General features: G+C 43.5%; 1 protein-coding gene across 1 annotated transcript; it reads left to right on the top strand.

Annotated features, from left to right (window-relative positions):
- The first annotated feature begins 13,564 nt into the window (after positions 1–13,564).
- On the top strand, positions 13,565–14,327 carry LOC136475343 (uncharacterized). Its single transcript, XM_066472877.1, has 3 exons — positions 13,565–13,668; positions 13,808–13,881; positions 14,013–14,327. Exons 1-3 carry the CDS (start codon positions 13,608–13,610, stop codon positions 14,325–14,327), a joined length of 450 nt encoding a protein of 149 aa, XP_066328974.1. The 5' UTR covers positions 13,565–13,607.
- Positions 14,328–21,286: the final 6,959 nt, after the last annotated feature.

Genomic DNA, 21,286 nt, shown 5'->3' with positions numbered 1-21,286 from the left:
TCGTCGCCGCCGCCGCCGCCGTCACCGCCGTTCGCCACACCGTTGCCGAGGTGATGAATCTATCAACGTTTCCCTTCCTTCCTCTTTTTGCCCTGTAGCTCACACAATGCACGATATTGCTGAGCTCTTGTAGAAAGCCGTCGTCACCGTTTTAGTTGGATGAGCCTGCAAGCGGTCAGCTGCTGCGACGTTGGTCTAGCTCCAAGAAAACGCCGCTGCCAACGAACCTGCCCGTCGACCAGTGCTGGTGAGCCTCTACAAATACTCCTTGTTTCTTTGGTTCATGTCCCGATGTCGTTTTAGCCGTTGTTGCTGCTCGTGCGTCGTCTAGTTTGGCCATAACCGTGGGTAGTACTGCAAGTTCTGTAAGGCATGCTACCGCTCTGTTGCATTGCCGCGCACCGCTGTTTTCTACTACCTGGGCACCTATCCCTCTCTGTCCCAGTCAGTTTGAGCGAGCTCAGCTGCCCTTGCTCCTGCTGCGGCCGAGAGACCTGCCATTCACCATGTCCACATGTGTATGCCTACGTACATCATGCAAGGCATGGAGGCTTACATGCATATGAGCAATTAACGTCACCCGTGCATGCATCTGTTAGTTAGCTTGATGACGTCATATGAAGTCATGCATGAGTTTTGTGGCCGTTTTCTTATAGAAAAACAAATCCAACAATACTATAGAAATACACCACTTGCAATCAACAATGGATCCCCACCGTTTCTCCGTTTTAACTCCGATTTGATCCGTTCAACTTGCGTTAGGTTCGTAATTTCATAATCTACGTGTTCATACTACTGTTCAGTATGTTTTTAACTTTTAAAATTCGTGATTAGATTTAATCTATTATTTTAATAAAGAAAATCTTGTTTATTTCATATCTTCTACGTTTCAACTCCGTTTTGAGCCATTCAAGTTGCGTTAGATTCATAGCAACGAGATCTACACGTTAGTAACAGTGTTTATCATGTTACTATTTCTAAAATTTCATGGTTTAAATCATATCTTGCTTAATAATCATGCAACTGGGTTTTATAAATAAAATATAATTTGTTTTACTTTAGTTTTATAATTCAAATCTAAATTTGATTTAATTCAATTCATATAAGCTTTTATATAGTTAAAATAAATGGAGCATATAGTATTCTTTTCCGCGTATTAAGCAGATCTATCGGTAGATGTATCTTTTTCACCGTAGCTCCGATTAGTGTGCTTTCATGTCTGTGTGTTCGTAGCGAGACGTAGATTCGTTTTACAAACTTATCATCTTGATTTTATGTTTGGTGTACTGTTCTAATTTAGGTCTATTGTTTGCTTCGTGTATGATTGTATGGATGCTTGTGTGGTGCTTTATGATCTCGTCCAGTCAGTGAGATATACGTGGTGATCAAGAAGAAAAAGAAGAAGAACGTTGAAGATTAAAGCTTACCGAAGGATCGGTGTTGTAAGGCAAGTATAGCATGGGATCTTCCTTGTTGTCATATGCACCTTTAATCATTTAATTCATGCTGCATGTGTCTACCTTGACTACCACTAAGGATATCCTAGTCTTTTGTACTGGTACCTTGATACCTTTGGGTTATTGCATTGGGTAGCTTTGCTAGTGCTCAACTACAACCATGATCTTGTAACTTGACTAATGGTATATGCAATAAACACTAAAAGATGCTTTTTAGCAACATGGAACAAGGGGGCTAGAGCATTGGGCTATTTATGATGCCCTAGATTCCTCTCCCTAAGGACTTATCTATAAGTGATCATCCGGGACTTACAGTACAGCTGTGAGGGCTACATGGCTCTGGCTTTAGCTCAGTATGAGGACCTTTTCTAGCTTATTAGTGGTTACCTTTATTGGCGTAAGAATGGCTTGACGAATCGGGTATAGGACAGCCTCTACTCTTATGTGTATAGCCGTGATGGAATTGTGCCATTCGACAGGGGGGTTCCTACATCTGTTTGCCGAGTGAATCTAATGGCCCTAACTTGTTAGACGAACCTTTGAAAGGCTTCATAGTGAACCCTGCCGACCTTCCTTGGAAGTGGGTCAAGAGATTAGCTACCTCGGGCGAAAGGGTAAATCACGACTCACAGTGAAAGTGTACAACCTCTGCAGAGTGTAAAACTGGTATATCAGCCGTGCTCACGGTCACGAGCGGCCTTGGAACATTTACGGAATAGATGATGGACAATAATGATATGGATGATGAAGATGCTCACTAATGGTTAATTGTTTATGCTATTCATTATCTATGTTTACCTGATCATGTGTTTATGGGCTTGTGGATAAACTTTGTTGCTACTCAATTGCTAAAATTGTGATCATTAAAAGCTAATCGCAGTGAACCAGTGTCAGCTTTTTGAGCCTCATGAACCCCATGTTATATTTGTTGAGTACGACATGTACTTACGCTTGTTTTATTTTTCACATATTTGGATAAAAATCCCGGATGGGTACCAGATTAGTAGAGTTTGGAGGAATTAGGCTTATGATCCACCAGTCAGTTGTCCCTGTGGTATTGGAGTCTTCGCCTGAAGATCGGAGTTGTCTTTACGCTGTCTATACTCTGAGGTTATAATCTTTATACTATTTATGCTATGTATTTAAGCATTGTCTTTTGATATTACCTTTATTTGTAGCTATATGTGAGATTTGACTTCCTGGGCTCACATATAGTTAGTACTCGGTTTTGTCTTTAAAACTGGGTGTGACATCTACAGCCCCCCGGCTCGCCGCGCGCACCGTCTACCTACCCCTCGGCTTGCCCCTAGCCAAACAACATAAAACACTTGCAACATGAAAATTTTTTGAATGCAACATATGTTTGAAAACAAATAAAACACTTAGAACAAGTACTTGCAACATGTGTGTGGACACATGAAATATCCAAAAAATTACACTCGCAACTTGCAATATGAAACCACTTGCTGCAACATAAGACTAAAACAGTTGACATATTTTGGAATATACTGTTGCAACATATGTGTGAATCATATGCAACATTTAGATAAAAACGATTGCATCATATGTCTGAAAACAGATAAATCATTTTGTACAAACGCTTGCAACATGCATCTAAAAACACTTGCAAGATGGCAACGGGGACCCGATACCCGATTCCCCACGGGAAATTCCCCTATTAGGGGACGGGTTTGGGACCAAATCCAAACCCATGGGGAGCTAAACGGGGCCAATCCATCCCCGTCGGGTCTGGCCGGGCCGGGGATGGGGGAGTTGGCCCCGAACTCGCTGCCCGCGGAGCCCCGTTTAACACTTCATCATCTATGTGCATCCGGCTATCTGTCTACTGTAGAACCCGATCTATACGTCCATTCCCTCCAGCAAACCCTAAAATAGTTTCACCCGCACCTGTCTCCTGAGTGAGTCCCACCCAAGCCCCGCTATCCCCTCACCCTCCAGCGTTTCCACGTGAGGCGCGACCGCACTAGAGCGCTCATGCCCCTCTAGTCTCCGACTCGCCAGTACCCCACTCGAGTGACGCCGGTGCCGCTCGCAGCCAGCACGTTCTCCATGCAAGCGTCCAAGCACCTTGCCCTCCCATCTCCAGTCTCGAACTCGAGTCCGTCGGCTACCTGCACATGCAGATCTTCATCCTGATGCCCGCCCGAGCACTCCACTTTGCTAGGGTTGAAAACGGTCGGGAACGGTCGGGAAAACACCGTAATCATTCCCGCTCCTGCATTATATGACCGGGAACGGTGGCAGGAACGGGAAAGCCGGACGGGAAAACGAATTCGATATTACGGGATATTAGGAACGGAATACTTCGATCGGGAACGTGTCGATTACGATCGGGAATCGATAACACAAAATGGAAACATCAATATACATGTAACCACTTAAAACAGTTAGCTCGACGCAATAATTGCAACCATGCATTGAAGCATATACGGATGAAACTATGAAAGCAACACAGAATCAGAATGAAGCAACCACACACAGTACATCATAGTTCGTCAGTTCACAGGCAATGAGGCAACAATCACATAGCACACAAGTCACAGCCGTACATCATAGTTCACATGCAGGCAAGGCAACCACACACAGGCAATGGTCCAAGTCCAACACTCGACTCACTCATAGTCACAGGCAAGAGACAACGAGACAACCTACTGGTCCAACACTCAACTCACAAGTACAAGTCCAAATTAAAAATAAAACATGCCCAGCGACCAAGTGCCAACAGCCAAACACACAATCGATGAAGGAGCATAAGCAGACAACACTACATGTCAAAGAAGCCCAGATCATCTCCATGTGGTCCATCTCCTTCATCATCGCTGTCCGCGACATCGTCGTCCTAAAAAAATAGGAGGCATCAGTGTTGGAAAGAACTGATCTGGCCACAGCCCAGTTATCAACTAATATGCAAAATCATAGACAAGGGTGAAGCTCTGTCCCTCTGTTATTCTGAATCAAGATATATGTAGGAAGCATATGTAGCACATGCATGACACATAAAGTTCTTAAGTTTAATAGAATCTTTATTTTTAAGTTGCTTTAATTTAAGGGTGTTAATTCACTTCTAGGTAAGTTTTTTTTTGTTTTCATGCTTACTTGATTTCTAAGTTGTGCTTATTTAGATTTCCCAAAAACTCCTAACAGTTTGTTTCTTACTTTGAACTTTTCTGCTCAGTTACCAACTCACAGTTGCTTGAAGCTAACCTTTGGTTCAGTTGCTAATAGTCTATCAAGTGATGTATAAATACTAGAATTATTATCCTTTCCTCTAGATTAGAACTCTAGAGTAAACACTAGTAATCTAGTACACTACACAGCCCCAGCCACATACAACTGCAACATATATATAACAAACAATGTAGCCAAATGACTAGATAACTCAATTGACAATACCTCAATGTTCAGCTTTGAAACAAGGGCCTCAATAACTTCAAGATCACCAACAATAGAACCAATCTTCTTATCTGAAATTCAAAGTAAGCCAAGACTCATATATCAGCAAACATGATTATGATAAAATATTGTACAACTAAAACTAAGATGCTTTTCTAACCTCTTCTTTCTGCAGCAACCCAATCTTTCATGCATATCAAAGCTTCAACCATTTCAGGGTCAAGGCGGCTACGGAAAGGATCAACAACACGTCCACCAGCGCTAAAAGCAGACTCAGAAGCCACAGTTGAGACTTGTACAGCTAGCAAATCACGAGCTATTTTTGAAAGAATAGGATACTCATCGGTCTGGTTCTTCCACCATGCCAAGATATCAAACTGACCACTGAGCCTCAGAGGTGGATCTGCCATGTACTTGTCTAGCTCATTCATATCATCAGCACCATGCCCACTAGACTCATACAAGAAGTTCTCTAGTTCATCATCTCCACTGTCCACTAACATGTCATCTGTATCCTTAGCATCATTTGATCCACTTTTAGGCCTTGAAGATGAAGGAGCAGCAGCAGCATAGAACTGGTACAATTTCTTCATGACATCAACAAGTTCATCAACATGAACTTGAGATGAGATGCCATGGAATTTTCTCATGTAGAACTCAATAAGCCTTTTCTTATATCTAGGATCTAGAAAGCAGGCAACAGCAAGTGTAGTGGATGATTTCTTCCAATATTTTTCAAACTTCCTACTCATAGAAGTAGCCATTGCACTAATAGTGATATCTTGACAAATAGACCATTCATCTAGTAAAATCTTTATCTCACAAAACCCTCTATAGAACAGATTTGCAGTTGGATATAAAGTACCAGACAACAGTTCAGTGAGATCAAAGAATTTCTTCAAGCATTGGAACAATTTAAATGCCATGGCCCATTCACCAGGAGAAGGAGTGATTTTTTCATACCTACGGCGATCTAATGATTTAAGCCTCATGAATGCATTCTTGTAGTACAAAGCATCTCAAAGCATCAAATACGTGGAATTCCATCTGGTTGACACATCAAGTGAAAGACCCTTGTTTGTATCTAGCCCACACTCAGTTGCACGCTTCATGAGCTCCTCCCATTGCAATGGGGATCCCTTGACAGCAAGAACTAGTTGTCTAATATTCTCAATTGTGGGTGTGATTACACTCAAACCATCCCTAGCAACAAGGTTCAGTATGTGACAAGCACACCTCACATGGAAGAATAGTCCATCACATATCAAAGCCATTGAACTAGCATTGGCCCTTAGATCAGAGATGATGTCTTTGACTGCTACTTCATTTGCTGATGCATTGTCCAAGGTCAGAGCAAACATTCTCTTGTCAATATACCACTTAACCATAAGTTCAGTAAATGTCTCAGAGAGCTTTGTACCAGTATGACGGCCCTGTACATGCACAAAGTTCACAATCCTTTTCTGGATATACCAATTGTCATCTATCCAATGTACAGTTACACACATGTATGACTTGTTCTGATTTGAAGTCCACATGTCCATGGTGGCACTAAACCGACAAGAGACATATTTGAACATGCTATACAACCTCTCCTTTTCAGCTAAGAACATGTTCATAATTTCTTTCCTAATGGTAACACGAGATCTGATTGGAAAGGTAGGACGCAGGGATTTGATGAAATCAACAAAATACTCATGCTCAGATATATTAAATGGGTACTCATGCATGACTATTGCCAAGTAAAACTTTCTCAAGCTAGCCTCTTCATCATACCTATATGGTACCATAGCAGTCATGTCTTTCCCCCCATCTTTTTCCACTTTGAGCTACTGCTGGCCCTTCACTATACTATGTGACACCCTCAGATGGGTCCAAAATCCAGTTGTTCCATAGTTGCTCTCACATCTGCCCTTGTGATTGCATTTGGGCCAATTGCAATAAGCCCACATCTGAACATATGTCTTGCCATTATCCTCAACGACCACTCTCTTCTTGGTAAAGTACTGCCATACATTGGATGTACACCTCTTGCGCCTCTTTCCACAAGGTACATCTCCCTCTTGCACAGGCTCATCGCCGTCAACGCTGATTGCACTTGCAGTACTTGTTCCAGCAGCAACAAAACCTCTATCACTTGCACTAGTAGCCCCTATGTCACTTGCAACAGCAGCACCTAGATCACTCGCACCAGCAGCACGTATGTCACTTGCAATGGCAGCACCACTGCCACCAGCACCTTCTAGGCCAGCACCACCTAAACCACTGCCACCAGCACCACCTGAACCTGAACCACTGCCACCAGCAGCAGCACTGCCACCTTAACTTGGACTAGATGCAGGAGTTGCACTTGCAGACGATACAGACAGACATATACCAAGATCTTTACCACAATTACCAGGGCTTTCACTTGACCTCTTAGATCCTACCAAGACAAGAATAGAACACAACAATATGAATCTAAGACACCAGTATGAATCAAAATGACCAAAGTAATTGGACCTTACTCAATTACTTTTACTCATGCATCTGTTGGTTGCAATTGCAATATGAATCTAAAACATTCATTTGGGAATCAAAATGACAGTAGCAATTGGACCTTACTCAATTACTTTTACTCATGCATCTGTTAGTTTGATAGTTTCATCTAACACACAAGCAATAAAACACAAGGGGACAATATTCATCTGTTAGTTTCATCCCTAACAACAAGCAATCCCATGTAGTGATTCACACATCTAACATCTTTGCCAATAAATGAAACATACACTAATTCACACATCTTTACCTGCCGTTGGAAAAGGCGTGAGGGTGCTGCTGTTCACCGGTGGGGGTGGCTCCAGGAAGAGGCGGCGCTTGGAGGTGGATGAGGCAGATGCAGAACCAGAAGCTTGCTCACTTGGTGGTGGCTTCATCTTGGCGTCCGGCCTGCCTCCCTAGCCCCCCAAGTCGTGGATCTGTTGTCGCCTCGTCGGACGGCCAGGCCGCCAGGCAAGGCACCAGGAGGGACCGAGGGAGGCCAGGCCGCCAGGCGCCAGGAGCCTAGGAGAGGAGAGCTGGAGACGCGCTTGAGAGTTGAGAGAGACTGAGAGTCTGAGAGGGAGAGCCGGAGAGGAGGGAATGCAGCGCGGGCGAGTTGCGGTCGGCGGCGGCGTGCGGGCGAGTTGAGAGAGACTGCCGAAGCCGAAGAGGCGAAGATTGGGGATTTGGGTGCTTAGGGTTGAAAGACTGCCGAAGATGGGGCGAGTTGAAAGACTTGCGGCAATGCGGCGTGGGGTTTCAGGGTTTGGGCGACCGGCGACGGATGTGGCCGCGCGGCGTGGGGTTTGGGTGGGCCGGCGGGGTGAGTTGGGCCGTTTGCCTAGAGGCCTTGAAAACAGGAATTTCCTACGGTAGTTTCCTGAACAAATACGGGATCCGCTAATTCGGTCAGGAAATCACTCTAACCGATTTCGACACCGGATTCGCCGTATTTTACCGGATTTCTTCCCGAATCCGTTTTTCCCGAGAAAACGATATTCGGTCGGGATTTTCGGTATTCGGTGTCGGTCGGTACGGGAATTTCCCGTTCCCGTTTTCAACCATACACTTTACGGATGCAGATGCTTCGTCCTAGTGCCAACCTCTCATGGCTTCACCTAACTTTGAGGTAGGTGAGCAAATGTAGATGTAGGGAGCTGTGACACACCCTATCTTCTTCGTCTTTTGTCTCTAGCGATTTTTAACACTTTTTGTAAACAAATTTTAAATATAACACTATTTATTTTTTTCCAAAACTAACACTTTTACCCGCGCCTATTTCCCTGGCGCGGCTAAACGCCTATGCTGCGCCATGCATGATGGCATGGCGAGAGGGATGACGTGGCAACGACCGGAGCGCTGACCGGTGACGTGGCAGGGTCTGCCACGCCACCGATCTTGGCGCGGCACTGACGCGCCCTATTCGATAGCGCGACAGAGCCGACTAAAGGCCCGCGGTCCAGTCCCGCCGCGCCACGCCCTGCCCACCCGCTTGCCCACATGCACCTGCCGCGCCTACCCGCCTGCCTGTCACCGTGCCTACGCCGTGCTCACTGCTCAGAAGAGCATTATCGTTGCCTAGCGCATGATCGTCCGTGCAGCCCACACGACGCACTCGACAGATGTACCACACGGCCCACACGGTGCAATCAACTAATCAGGGGATGGATAGACCATAGATTATATTGTTCAGCACTCAATAGAGTAAGCTGTACCACTTTGTTCCCTTATCTAACAAAACAGAGTAAGTTGTACCCTTGCCAAGCATAAAAGCTTTAATATCACTACTACAAAAGTTGGCACCAATGGCTGACACACATGACCATAAGCGACTCTTATCAAACACAAAAGCACAAGTCGAAAACAGCAGCAGAAAGCACTTCCCAAATCTCACTCTTTGCGAATGATACGCACAATCATCATGTACTTCTTGGTCTTCAGTGGCTCAAAGAGGCAGATATCTCCCAACTCCAAATTGTTGTCACGTGCAAACCGTGCCCACCCTTTGGAAAGCCTTTTAACTTTGCGTTGAGCTTTTGGAACCTGAATACGGCAAATCACTTCCCAACTCTTGCCATGACACTGAAGAATCAACACTCTGCTTTTCAATGGAAGACATACATTAGAGTATTTCCTGGAGAATTCCTGGTTATAGAGGGAAAGGGTTTTCAGTGTTCAAAAGTCAAAACAGTTGAAGTTTTCCATCGAACTTAGCTTGTAAATTTCTTCAAGGAGTCTAGGAAGCTAAACAACCTGCTTGCTGAAGGACGTGCAATTGAAATGCAATATTAATATCAATCTGGAACCAAAAAAAGAGAAAAACCTAACTCACCATAGCTTGAGATCTTCCAGAAATGTTTGACTTCTTCATGACACACACAGAGATGGGGATTTCAGAACAAATAGCTAGGAGTCTCTCTTTCAGTTTCTTCTTTTGCATGCTATCAAGGCTGGTGCCTCGTGGGAGCATGTAACTCGGAATAGAATGTGATTCATCGCCCTCTGAAGATGTCATTCCTCCTATGACCAAATAAAACAATGATGTCATGATCTTGTAGATATACATAGATGCTACTAGGTTTGATGACATTGTGACTCAACTTGATGAGTTGGATAGGGATCTTGATGAACTAATACTGATCCTACTCTTGTCCCTTTGCTTCAATGATTTCTTTTTAGTTTCTGGTGTTCTCATGGGAAGATTAGCATAGCTGCTTGAAATGTCAATGGGTTCTTCTCTCTTCCGTCCACCACTAATAGCATTTTTCGTGACAAAACATGGTGGTACTTTCTCGCAACCACTAGGATCAAATATCAGAACCTTCATCCGAGACATCCCATCATACTTGAATACCAAGAAGTCCATCTTTTTCAAGTCATGGGCACTAACAAATGACTTCCACCCAAATTGAAGCACTATTCTGCCCATATTCTTTGCAACTTGAACATCAAAAGTATAACCGCCAAGTGATTTAAGAGTAATACTTCCTTCTATTTTGTCTCCGAAATGTTTAACAAATTTACCCGGTATGACCTGCGGCAGCAAGATTAACGTAGAACAAAGTTTAGATGAGGTAAGAGAACTGTATAAATTCTACATCGCTGTATTGCAAGTTGGTTGATACAATCATAGCTAATTATCTTTAAACAAGTGATGCACACCATCATATGATGAAACACTAAATTGATTCCTGATTGCTCTAAAATAAAATTGCCAAAATAGTCTTGTAAGTGATGCTATTCCATTCATGGCTACCAACATAGATCTTTACATTGACTAGTAATCTTAGGGACAACATGCTAATATTAATTGGAAACACTACCACAGTCCACAGTATTGAATTAGTAACAAAAGTTAGGGTGCGTTTGAATAGCGGCCGCGCCGTGCCATAGCTCGCCACAACTCTCGCACCAAAGCTTCGGTGGCCGTTTGGTTCGTCGCTGGACTTATGGCGTGCCGCAACGTAGCCACAACTCGCCAGTTCATTTGCTCGCCACAGGCTGCCAAAAGTCTAGCGCCCGAAACGGCCACCGCATTTTTGGTGCAGATGCAGCTTACTTCACTTCACTTCTTAGATGATAATGACCACATTCCAATATTCCACAAGCTAAATAGCTGGAAACACAGTGTGCAAGAAAATTGCTCACCAATCTTTTATGAAAATCACCAATCAATATCTTGAAGAAATGCTTGCCATGGTCATTTGTGTGACCATTCTAGCGGTAATTCGCATTCTTCTCCTTGCATCCCTTGGAAGGTTTTCTCATCTTGGTACCGTACCTACATAAAAAAACTTTGCTTTTTGCCGTTTCTTTGTGCTATGACCTGTCCAATTTCCTCCAATCCTCCCCCTTTTAACAATTCGATATTCTATTCTTTAAGAAACTTAAATGCATTATAGAGGGAAAAAAACTACATGAACGATCATCTCACACACACAGAGAGAGATATTAGAAAAAAATGGAACTAACAAGGGGACAGCTAGGTTACGGAAGAAACAAAAGCACGAAACTCTAACGATGTATAGGTTAAAGGAATTTCCTCGACTATCTAAATAAAAGAAATCGATAGAAATCACCAGAGGACAAGGAGAGCTTACAGTGATTTGCGCAAAAACATTTTCTACAGGAAAGGAGAAGAACAAGATGACCTTCCACCCGTTCCTCTTCAGAGACAGAGACGAAGAATGGGAGAACTTTTATTTGATATATATGACCTATATAGATGGAATGTGTCATTAACTGCTATTTCTCTCTTCTCTAGTGAAGCCACGCCATCACTAATATTTCAGCCATCCAATCTTAAGTAACTGTGTTGATCCTGGCCATCCGTCCTCTCAATCCCACTAACACTCTATTTAATTACTTTTGCCATACATGATAGAGATGACGTGGACATTTTTTGTAATTAATAAGGAATCATATGGGTTTAGTGGGAATAATGTGATCTTGCATGAAGAGATAGAACATTCAGTGAGTGACTTAGTGAGAAATGACGTGGACACCTTGCATGAAGAGAAAAATTATCTAGTGAGGTTTAGCTTTATATAAGAATATTATAGATATAGTACTCCACACCAAAGGAATGGGCACAAGCCTTATTAATGTTGCATCCAGGTCATGCCGCGCCGTGGGCCTTGGCGCGTCAATGCCGCGCCAAGATCAATGGCGCGGCAGACCCTGCCACGTCACTGGTCAGCGTCCCGGTCGTCGCCACATCATCCCTCTCGGCGCGCCACCATGCATGGCGCGGCACAGGCATTTCGCCGCGGTAGGGAAATAGGCGCGGACAAAAGTGTTAGTTTTGGAAAAAAAAAATAAAACAGTGTTAGATTTAAAATTAGTTTACAAAAAGTGTTAAAAAATTCTCTCTAGCTACGTCGGGCCCGGGGACCCGTCGGGTATGAATCCTCGTGCGGGGGCGAGGATGGGGAGGAAGCCTCCCCCGCGACGTTAAACGGGGACTGGGACGGGGAATTCTTAGCCCCGCGGGGACAGGGATGGGGAGGCGTTCCCCGACGGGGAATTCCCAATTGTCATCATATGTAACATCTCCGGTCTAATTTTGCAACATCAAAATAGAACAACTGCAACATACATCTTAAATATCTGAAACAATTGAAACATACATATGCAACATAGGGGAGAGGAAGGCTGGGGCCGGTCAATTCCAGCCGCCACGGTCGGAGCCGGCAGGGAGCGGCGGCGCACGAGCACCACCGCCACCAGTAGTGGGCTTGGCTCGGCCGGGCGAACGCACTAGCACCAGCGGCGCACGCGTGCACCAGCACCACCAGCACCAGTCTTGGCTCGTCCGGGTCGGCGGTGCGCACGATGGGCGGAGCGAGCACCACCAGCACCAGCACGTGACGGGGGCGTGCGAGCGGCGCCGGATGGGGTGCGTGCGACAGCAGCGAGGCAGAGTGGCATCTGCGTTCGAGATGGGACGGACGGAGTGGCAACCGCAAGGCGCTGTGGTGGAGAGGAGGGAGCAAAAGAAATTAGAAGGTTTTTTTCTTTTTTTAGAATGGTTGGGGCGAGGGCGAGTGGATGAGTGGTCGTTGGGATGCGTCGCGGCCCATCATCGGCATTGTCCGGGCAGACCCAGCATTACCGCATATATATTCATCAATCAAGATACTGTTGTACACTTGTACACTTGATACTTCCTCTTTATAATTACCATCAGTCACAAGTTGTTCATATAACCTTAAATTTATGTCTAGGTCCACACATCGTGCAACTTCATTATGTATTTTGAGTGGGAGAGACAATCTCCATGAAATGAATTCTCCATTCTTTTCCCTTACTGTGTGGTCTAACTATCCAAGGCTTGGAACCTAAGCCTCAGAGTAAGGACATGAAGAAGGGGACGGAGCAAAACAAGGGCCACATTTCAGGGGAACATCCTCCCTTAAAGGCCGTGGCATGCACCTTATCTTGAGATTCACATCAAGATCTCATTCTTTGTAGGTTTGTAACCCAACTTCAGGGAAAAGAATATGTCATATGTGATCAGAAACTCTCTCACCTCCTCACTAGCTACAAGACATGCATATGCCTTCAGAATATGTGTTCGCAAGGATTCTATACGCATGCATCAGGGGAGCTCATTTCATTCATATATATGCATCCAAAGCCAGCTCTTGGCCGGGAAACTCTCTTGTTTGGAGATTTTAACCAGCTTCGTATAACACACTCTTATTAGCACTTGCAATGTGGAGCTCCGTGGTGTTTGTCTCTCTCATCCTCCTCCTCCTGGCTACCAGAGCTTATGGTAATGAATTCAGTGGTGTACTTGATCTTCCATTTTATATTTCTCTCGTTTCGTATAGCATGATGATGATGGTCTTATATTAATTAAACTGAGTATGTACATACTGATTGTAAATGCATTCCAATTTCATCTTCTATAGGACTTGGGAGGCTGGACATGCAGCTCCACACAGCACAACATCAACAACTGCAGAGGAAGGTCGATAGCCAGAAGGTTAGTGACGCAGTTCTTTCTAGCATTCTCCATTAGTTTCGTCTTCATCATGGCCATGTCGCACAGACAGTGGCATCTTGCTTGCATGTAACTGGCCACATGCATGTCTGTGTCTCTGATGTGTATTGCAGGAGGAGATACTACCGGATGACTTCACGTGGCGACGACCACCATCATCACCTTCCGGTCGGCGGCCGGTGGGCGTGCGCGACGACGCATCCGACAGCCGAAACGGCTTAGGCGGCAGCACCACACCGGAGCATCGCCTGACGACGAGCACGGGACGTGCTGCTGAAAAGGACGGAGAGATGAAGAAGAAGATGAGGACTCATCGTGGGCCCCGTGGGGTGGTGGCGCCCAGATTAATCCACGAAGATTACGTCGGGCCCAGCGATCATTCACCCAACCACCACCGGGCAATACCATGCGGCCCATGCAAGCATTGAGCAGCCCGGCCTATTTCAGTTTTCTCCGGTCAACACATGCTGCTTGTGTCCGGACATGCGTGTTATAGGTGGAGAGTGGCCCACTGGTAGCATTTAGGAGTTCAAGTTGGTACACATTGCCAGTTTTGGCCTTAGTTCAAGTTAACTTTTTTACATCTCTGATTAGTTCATCTTGATGAATTTTGGATCGACCCAATTACCTGGAACAGATATAACACCCTGAAATTTGCTTTTCTTTGAATAGAACTAAAATTGATTTAATTATGTATTTTTTGTGTACATTTAAACATAGGGGAAGTAAAAAATTTTATTGAAATTAAAATTCATCATAAGTTTAGAAAACTTGTTCTTGCATTCATGCTGTTGCATTGGATTTATTGAAATGAGTGGTTTTGACTTAAATTCAAATGATTTGAACTTGCTTTAGAAAAGGATTTTGAAATTAAAGGAAAACACTCCTTTCTCCCTCTCCCTCTTTTTCTCTCCTTCTGGTCCGTAGGCTCAAAACAGCCCACTCCCCCGGCTCACTCACCCTCTTGCCCGCAGCCCAGTCGAAAGGCCCGTTCGGCCTACTCTCGCTGCCTCTTGGGCCCGTGTTCCCCTCCCCGCACACACAGGCCCAATTGCGCAGGCGGCCCAGGCGCCAAGCCGCGCCCTCCCCTCTCTCTCCTGTCTCACTGCAACACGGCCCCATACGTCAGCGGCACCCCCTTCTACCTCGTGCACAAACCGGACACCGAGTCTGTTCATCCGACGCCACCACATCCTGTGTTTCCGAGGATTTGTTGCCTGCGGTACACGCCGAGCGCCCCTATAAAGAGCCGAGGCCCCGTCCGCACCCCCGTTTCGCATCTACGAGCCGCCGCCTTTGCCTTAGCTCCGCGCTGCCGCTGTTTGGATCTTGCCGAGGAGCAAGCCGCCGCCGCCACTGTCGGCGCCCTTCGCTGCCCCGCCGCCGTTCCGGATTCGTTAACGAGGCCCCAGTGCTGGTCATAAGTTTTTGAGGGCCCTCTGGCGAACTCGTCGCGAGGGCCCCTCTAAACTATATAGAAATCTTACAATATATATAAGCACTAATTTTTCTTGCTAAGCGAAAATAAATTCAGTGATATATTTTTAATTTAACATATTTGATAATTATGAGGAACAATGTAGACTAAAACTAATATGATTACCTTAAGGAAGAATAGAACTCCATAATATCCATTGCTTCTCATAAAAAGATAGTTCTTCAGGCATTTCTTGATGTAAAATCATCAAGGACGGTATTGAGATCAATAGTGTCCAAGATATCACTCTCGATGGTGCACATAGCCAATCCATTTAACCTTTCCTGTGACATAGTTGATCTCAAATAGTTCTTCAACAACTTCAATTTTGAGAAACTTCTTTCAGCCGAAGCTACAGTCATAGGTACAGTGAAGAGGATTCGATAGGCAACTGAAACATTTGGATAGCAATCAGCAGCTACAACAAACTCCAGAATCTCAAGCGCTGACATCAAAGAATCTGGCAAAGTCACTTGTAGTACCTTTAATTCTGAAAAAAAATCATTGATCTCAACATCGGATGAGTTATCTTGAGAAAATATTTCCACAAAATTCTTGCAGTGCAACCAAAGATCAGCGTCATCCAAAGATTTCAAATTTTTTGAGTTGAACAAGAACCCAAAAACATTATCAAATTTTTTCATCTGCTCAAATCTACTTATCAATGAAGCAATTGCATCATCAATCATAACATTGAAGTACTCTACTCTAAATGTGTCCACAGCAGACTGTTGTATTTCCTCATCTTGGTCATCTCATTCATCAAAATGTTTCTTTCTCATTCCTTGACGTTTTGTACGAAATTTTGGGTCTATATCTATTTCAGATGCAATGTTTTTTCCTGTATCCATACTAGAAGTGAAACCTTCATCTCTATACTTCTGAAAATATGATATGATACCTTCAATATGTTTGAGAGTATCATCTATACTCACAATTTTAGATTGCAACTTCTTGCTCACCTTATTTATAGAGAATAAAATATAGTGCCAAATAACCAAACCAACTAAAAATTCAAAATTCTCTAGTGCACCCACCAAAGATTGAAAATTTCGCCTTCGGCCGGCGGTGCACGCGTGACTGTCCCGTCGTCCCGACTCCCGAGTGGCCAAGTCTGACCCTCTGTTCGAGTGGGCGAGTGGCCCAAGGCCTCATACTCTGACCGTCTGGCCTAATGGGCCTCTGACTCTGACCCTCTATTCTCTCTATCCGTCTGTCGCATAGTGCAAAGGCCTAAAGGGTCTAAAGGTCCGGCCGGGGTCTCTACTCTCTCTCAGTCTGTAGTGTGCAGTATCGCATAGTCTAAAGGCCCGCTGGTGCTCTATACTACCTCGTGTCCTAGGCCTAGGCCCCTCCCTCCCGTGGGCCCTAGGCCGTCGCACCCGGTGCACCCTTGCAGGGCCGGCACTACGAGGCCCGCACCAAGGTGACGAAGCTGCGGGAGCCATTTTATTGTTTCCCTCGATATCTGTCTCGCTCACGTCGCCGCTGAACCCTGCAGGAAGGCCGTTGCCGCTCCGTCGAGCCATACGTCATCACCGTTCGTTTCCCACCGTCGAGAACGTCCTTCCCATGCTGCATCTACCAGTACTGATCCCATCGCGATCCATGCCCAAAATTGCCCTTCCGGTAAACTTCCAGCGAAGTGCTCGCCACCGGCCATGGCGCCACTGCCGGGCTGCCCTCGCACCCCTTCGGTCCACCACGACCCATGGACGGAGTCCACCGCAGCTGGTCCACGCCACAGCGCACCCGGTCCACCGCCCCAGCCAACAAGCTTAAGCCACATCACCCGCTGACTTGGTCAGTAGCCATCGCCACGTTTTTGCAGAAAACCCCTCCAGTTTCTAGGTTTTTGAACCCGCCATCCCTGACCGGTTTTAAAAACTAATTTTATTTATTTTAATCTAAAAATAGTTTGCGTTATTTATGAAACTGCCATCTAGACCTTAAAATAGCCATATCTCGTCCGTTTTAACTCCGATTTGAGTGAGTCTCGCGCCCGTGTGCTCGTAGCATCGCGTAGAACAGTTTTTAAACATTTTTAACGTCTATTTATACTGTTTGGTGTATTGTTCTAATTAGTTTATATTTGTTTACAATGCATGTATGTATGGATGCTTGTATGGTGTTGTTTGATCTCGAGTAGACATTGAGTTGTATGTTGGTGATCTGGAGCAACCCTTTAAAGATCAAGACCAGCAGCGATACTTTGATTGAGGCAAGTATAATATGAGGCTCCTTGTTACCTGTTCACTTTAATGCAATCTCAATTCATATGCATATGTTAATGAATCGCCTGGAATCTATTTACCTTGATGTTGATTATCCTATCCTTGATTTACCTATGGGTTTTGCATATGGGTAGTATGCTTAGCTTGCTTCAACTAATATTGAGTAAAGAATACAATTAAAGATATATGCAACATGGCATTAAAAGATGCTTTTTAGCAACATGGAACCAAGAGGGCTAGAGCATTAGGCATTTTCTTACGGTGCTCTAGTTTTTCTCCATAAGGACTCATCTTTAAGTGGCAACCCCGGACTTACAGTACAACCGTGAGGACTACATGGCTTTGGTCTTAGTCCAGTACCTTGCTCTTTCTAGTTTGTAGCAGCTTATCGAAACGGCAAGAGGGGCATACCAGGCTGGGCATGGGCCTCATCCCCAAGGTGTGTACTGTACTACGAGTATTAGTGCCATTTTTGGAGATGACTCCATAACACTTGGGAGATGGAATCCTTAGCAGCTGCTTCTTATTAGAACGACTGGGGAAAAGTTTCGTAGTGTACCCTACCTACTCACCTTGGAAGTGTTTTGGCAGCAATTAATCCGGGCATATGGGCAACACGACTCATGGTGAAAGTGTACAACATATGTAGAGTGTAAAATTAGTATATCAGTCGTGCTTAAGGACATGAGCGGCCTGGATCCTTACTGAATAGTTGGTTACTCAGATGGTTTGGGTTATGATTAAAATTGTTGATATCTCTAATTATTTATATTTGGGAGCCTATGCATAACTTAGCAACTTATGTTTAATAATAAAATATGATCAACTAAAAGTGCTTACCACAGTTCAGCCGTGTCAAGCCTTTTGAGCCTGCATCTCCTCATGTTATGCTTGCTAAGCGGTAGTAGCTTACGCTTGTTTTATTTTAATTCTTTGGAAAATCCCGGATGGGTACCAAATGGAGGTTCTTCAGTGAAGTTTCCCAAGAGGTTTAGGCTTGTGATCAACCAGTTGACGAATCCTATGGTGTTGGAGGCTTCGCCAAAAGAATAGAGTTGTAGTACATAGAACATAATGTAATGTAAGACTATGTCTCTTGTGTGTGAATACTTATACGCTATGTAATAAAGGCATTGTCTTTGATATTACCCCTTCATTTGTAACTATATGTGTGAATTGAATTCCTGGGCACACATATAGCATGTACCTAGTTTTGTTCTTAAAACTGGGTGCTACAACAGACAAAAAACATGTATTCCAAGATGCAATACATGTAAACAAGGGACAAATATAATGAACTAATTGAGTTTCAAGTTGTGCCCATCAAGCTTGCACTTTTTGGGAAAAGTAAGGTGAAGTTTGCCATTCTTAGAATGAAGTAGTCGTCCATCATCAACTCACTCTTTAGTTTTTTTATTTGGTTTGTGAAATAGAATGAGTCGATTCATCACCACCCCATCCCTCAGAAGATAATAAATAATATTAGTATGAGGAATAAGGTCATTTCACTAATTTGAGAAAGACTCATCATGTATCACTCCATCTAAAATGGTTTGATTCCCGAAGTGAACACTCCATTAATTTATTCTTGTTCATTGGCATGCATCACTCCATCTAAAATGGTTTGATTCCCAAAACGAACACTCCGTTAATTTATTCTTGTTCATTGGCATGCATATAAACATCGTCAGGTTCCTAAAAACTATGTGCCATTTCCAATCATTTTTGAGTGATCGTCCAGACAAAAAAACTAACATACAGATTAGACAATTAATATCTACCAAAACATAGATTAGACAATTAATATCTTATTATGGAGATGTAATCTTCCGCTGCCTTTTTATTGTCGCACAAACTCCCTCTGTCATCGTGTAATACAATGTATTTCAAAAATTTTAAGTTGACTTAAGAGAGTAGTCAAATGACGCATATACCATAGATTAAACAAAATTAAGGAGTTCCTCCTTAAATTATGGCTTCCTTTTTAACAACTTTTGCCAAACTTGGGTATGACAAATTATATTTTAGTACAAATTTTAGAAGCGCCAATGCACTATATTTCAAGATGGGGCGAGTAGTATAACAAATAAGAAGACAAATATACTTTAATTTAATCTACTCCCTTTGTAGCATTCAAAAATTGTATCCGAATATAAGAGATTCTAGGGACAAGAGTTGTTTTGCATTAAATAGTCACACAAATTTGGTATGCACTATGTCGTTACTTGTTATTTATCAATCAATCTTCATTAAGCACGCTAATGATAGTGTCAAATTATGAAATGATGAAGTGAGGGCACATAAGTGTCCTAAAATCTCTAGAATACACTATATTAGAGGATATATAGATAAATAAATAGATAGCTAGGTAGAGAGATAGATAGATGGATAGTCACGTGATTTTTCGCGCACTATGCGGTGTTGGGATTCGAAGCTGTGCCCTCATGCATAGCTACTCTAACCACTCTGCCCCTAAGTCTCTCTTGTTTCCGTACGACATGTATATTCCTTTGGTACTAGCTTCTTATGATTTTAAAATGAATATTTAGAACCCTCAATGACTTCACATAAAAAAGTCATCAACTACAAAGTTGTTGTTTTGATCGAGATCTACAGCGTTGATGTTGGTGGTTTCGCCATCCAGGTCGTTTGACAAATTTGAATTTCAAATCGTCATAACTTCAGCCATACTGTTGGGACATCAAATAATTTCAAATGAAAAAGTCATCAACTACAAAGTTGTAGTTCTCATCGAGATCTACAACTTTGGTTTTGGTCGATTTTCCATCCGACGTCATTTGTAAAATTTGAATTTCAAAATTTTAGAACTTCAGATACAAATTTAAGACCCTAAATGATTTATAATGAAAAAGTTGTCAACTACAAAGTTATAGATCATAGGGAGATCTGCAACTTTGCTTTTGATCATTTTTCATCTGAGGTTGGTTGTATAATTCAAATAAATTGAATTTTAAAATATAAGAGCTTCAAACAGAATTCAGGACCGTAAGCAATTTCAAATAAAAAGGTTATCAACTACAAAGTTGTGGATCTCATCGAGAACTACAATTTTGATATAAAGTTTGTTTTCTTCTGACTTTGTTTGAAAAAAAAGTTTTGAATTTTATTGTGCTGCAGCATAAATCATCACTGTTGGTTCGTATCATGAACCGTTAGTGAAATGATTTTCACCACCGGTTGGTACCACAAACCGGCGGTAAAAATGGGTCGACCGTCACTACCGGTTGGTAACACAAACCGGCTATAAGGATTGGTTATCACCGCCGGTTCGTGTTACCAGCCGGTTATACTAGCCCAAATTTTTCACCAACGGTTCGTAACACGAACCGGTAGTGAAAATCATTTCACCAACGGTTCGTAATACGAACCGGCGGTAATGAGTATCTCCGTTGGTTTTTAGGAAACCGGCGGTGAAAGTGGCGGCGGTGATTATCAGTTATGTAGTAGTGCTAGACACAGATAGACAATAGAGAGATAGATAGACAGACAGACAGATGGATAGATATATAGATCGACAGATAGACAGATAGACATATACAGAGATAGTGAGATAGACAGATAGAGAGATAGACAGATAGAGAGAGAGAGATAGACAGACAAACAGACAAATAGATAGATAGATTGACAGAGAGACAGACAGACAGATAGATAGATA

Source organism: Miscanthus floridulus, chromosome 8, assembly GCF_019320115.1.
Source record: "Miscanthus floridulus cultivar M001 chromosome 8, ASM1932011v1, whole genome shotgun sequence".
Taxonomy (NCBI): domain Eukaryota; kingdom Viridiplantae; phylum Streptophyta; class Magnoliopsida; order Poales; family Poaceae; genus Miscanthus; species Miscanthus floridulus.
Note: the sequence above shows the minus strand (reverse complement) of the source record. Positions and strands in the feature narration are given on the sequence as shown.

What these genes read in the sequence shown, in the direction of transcription:
- LOC136475343 (XM_066472877.1), top strand. Translation starts at nt 13,608, where the DNA reads ATGTGGAGCTCCGTGGTGTTTGTCTCTCTCATCCTCCTCCTCCTGGCT. An exon ending in CCTGGCTACCAGAGCTTATG is followed by an intron (nt 13,669 to 13,807) that starts GTAATGAATTCA and finishes CATCTTCTATAG; the next exon opens with GACTTGGGAGGCTGGACATG. An exon ending in GGAAGGTCGATAGCCAGAAG is followed by an intron (nt 13,882 to 14,012) that starts GTTAGTGACGCA and finishes TGTGTATTGCAG; the next exon opens with GAGGAGATACTACCGGATGA.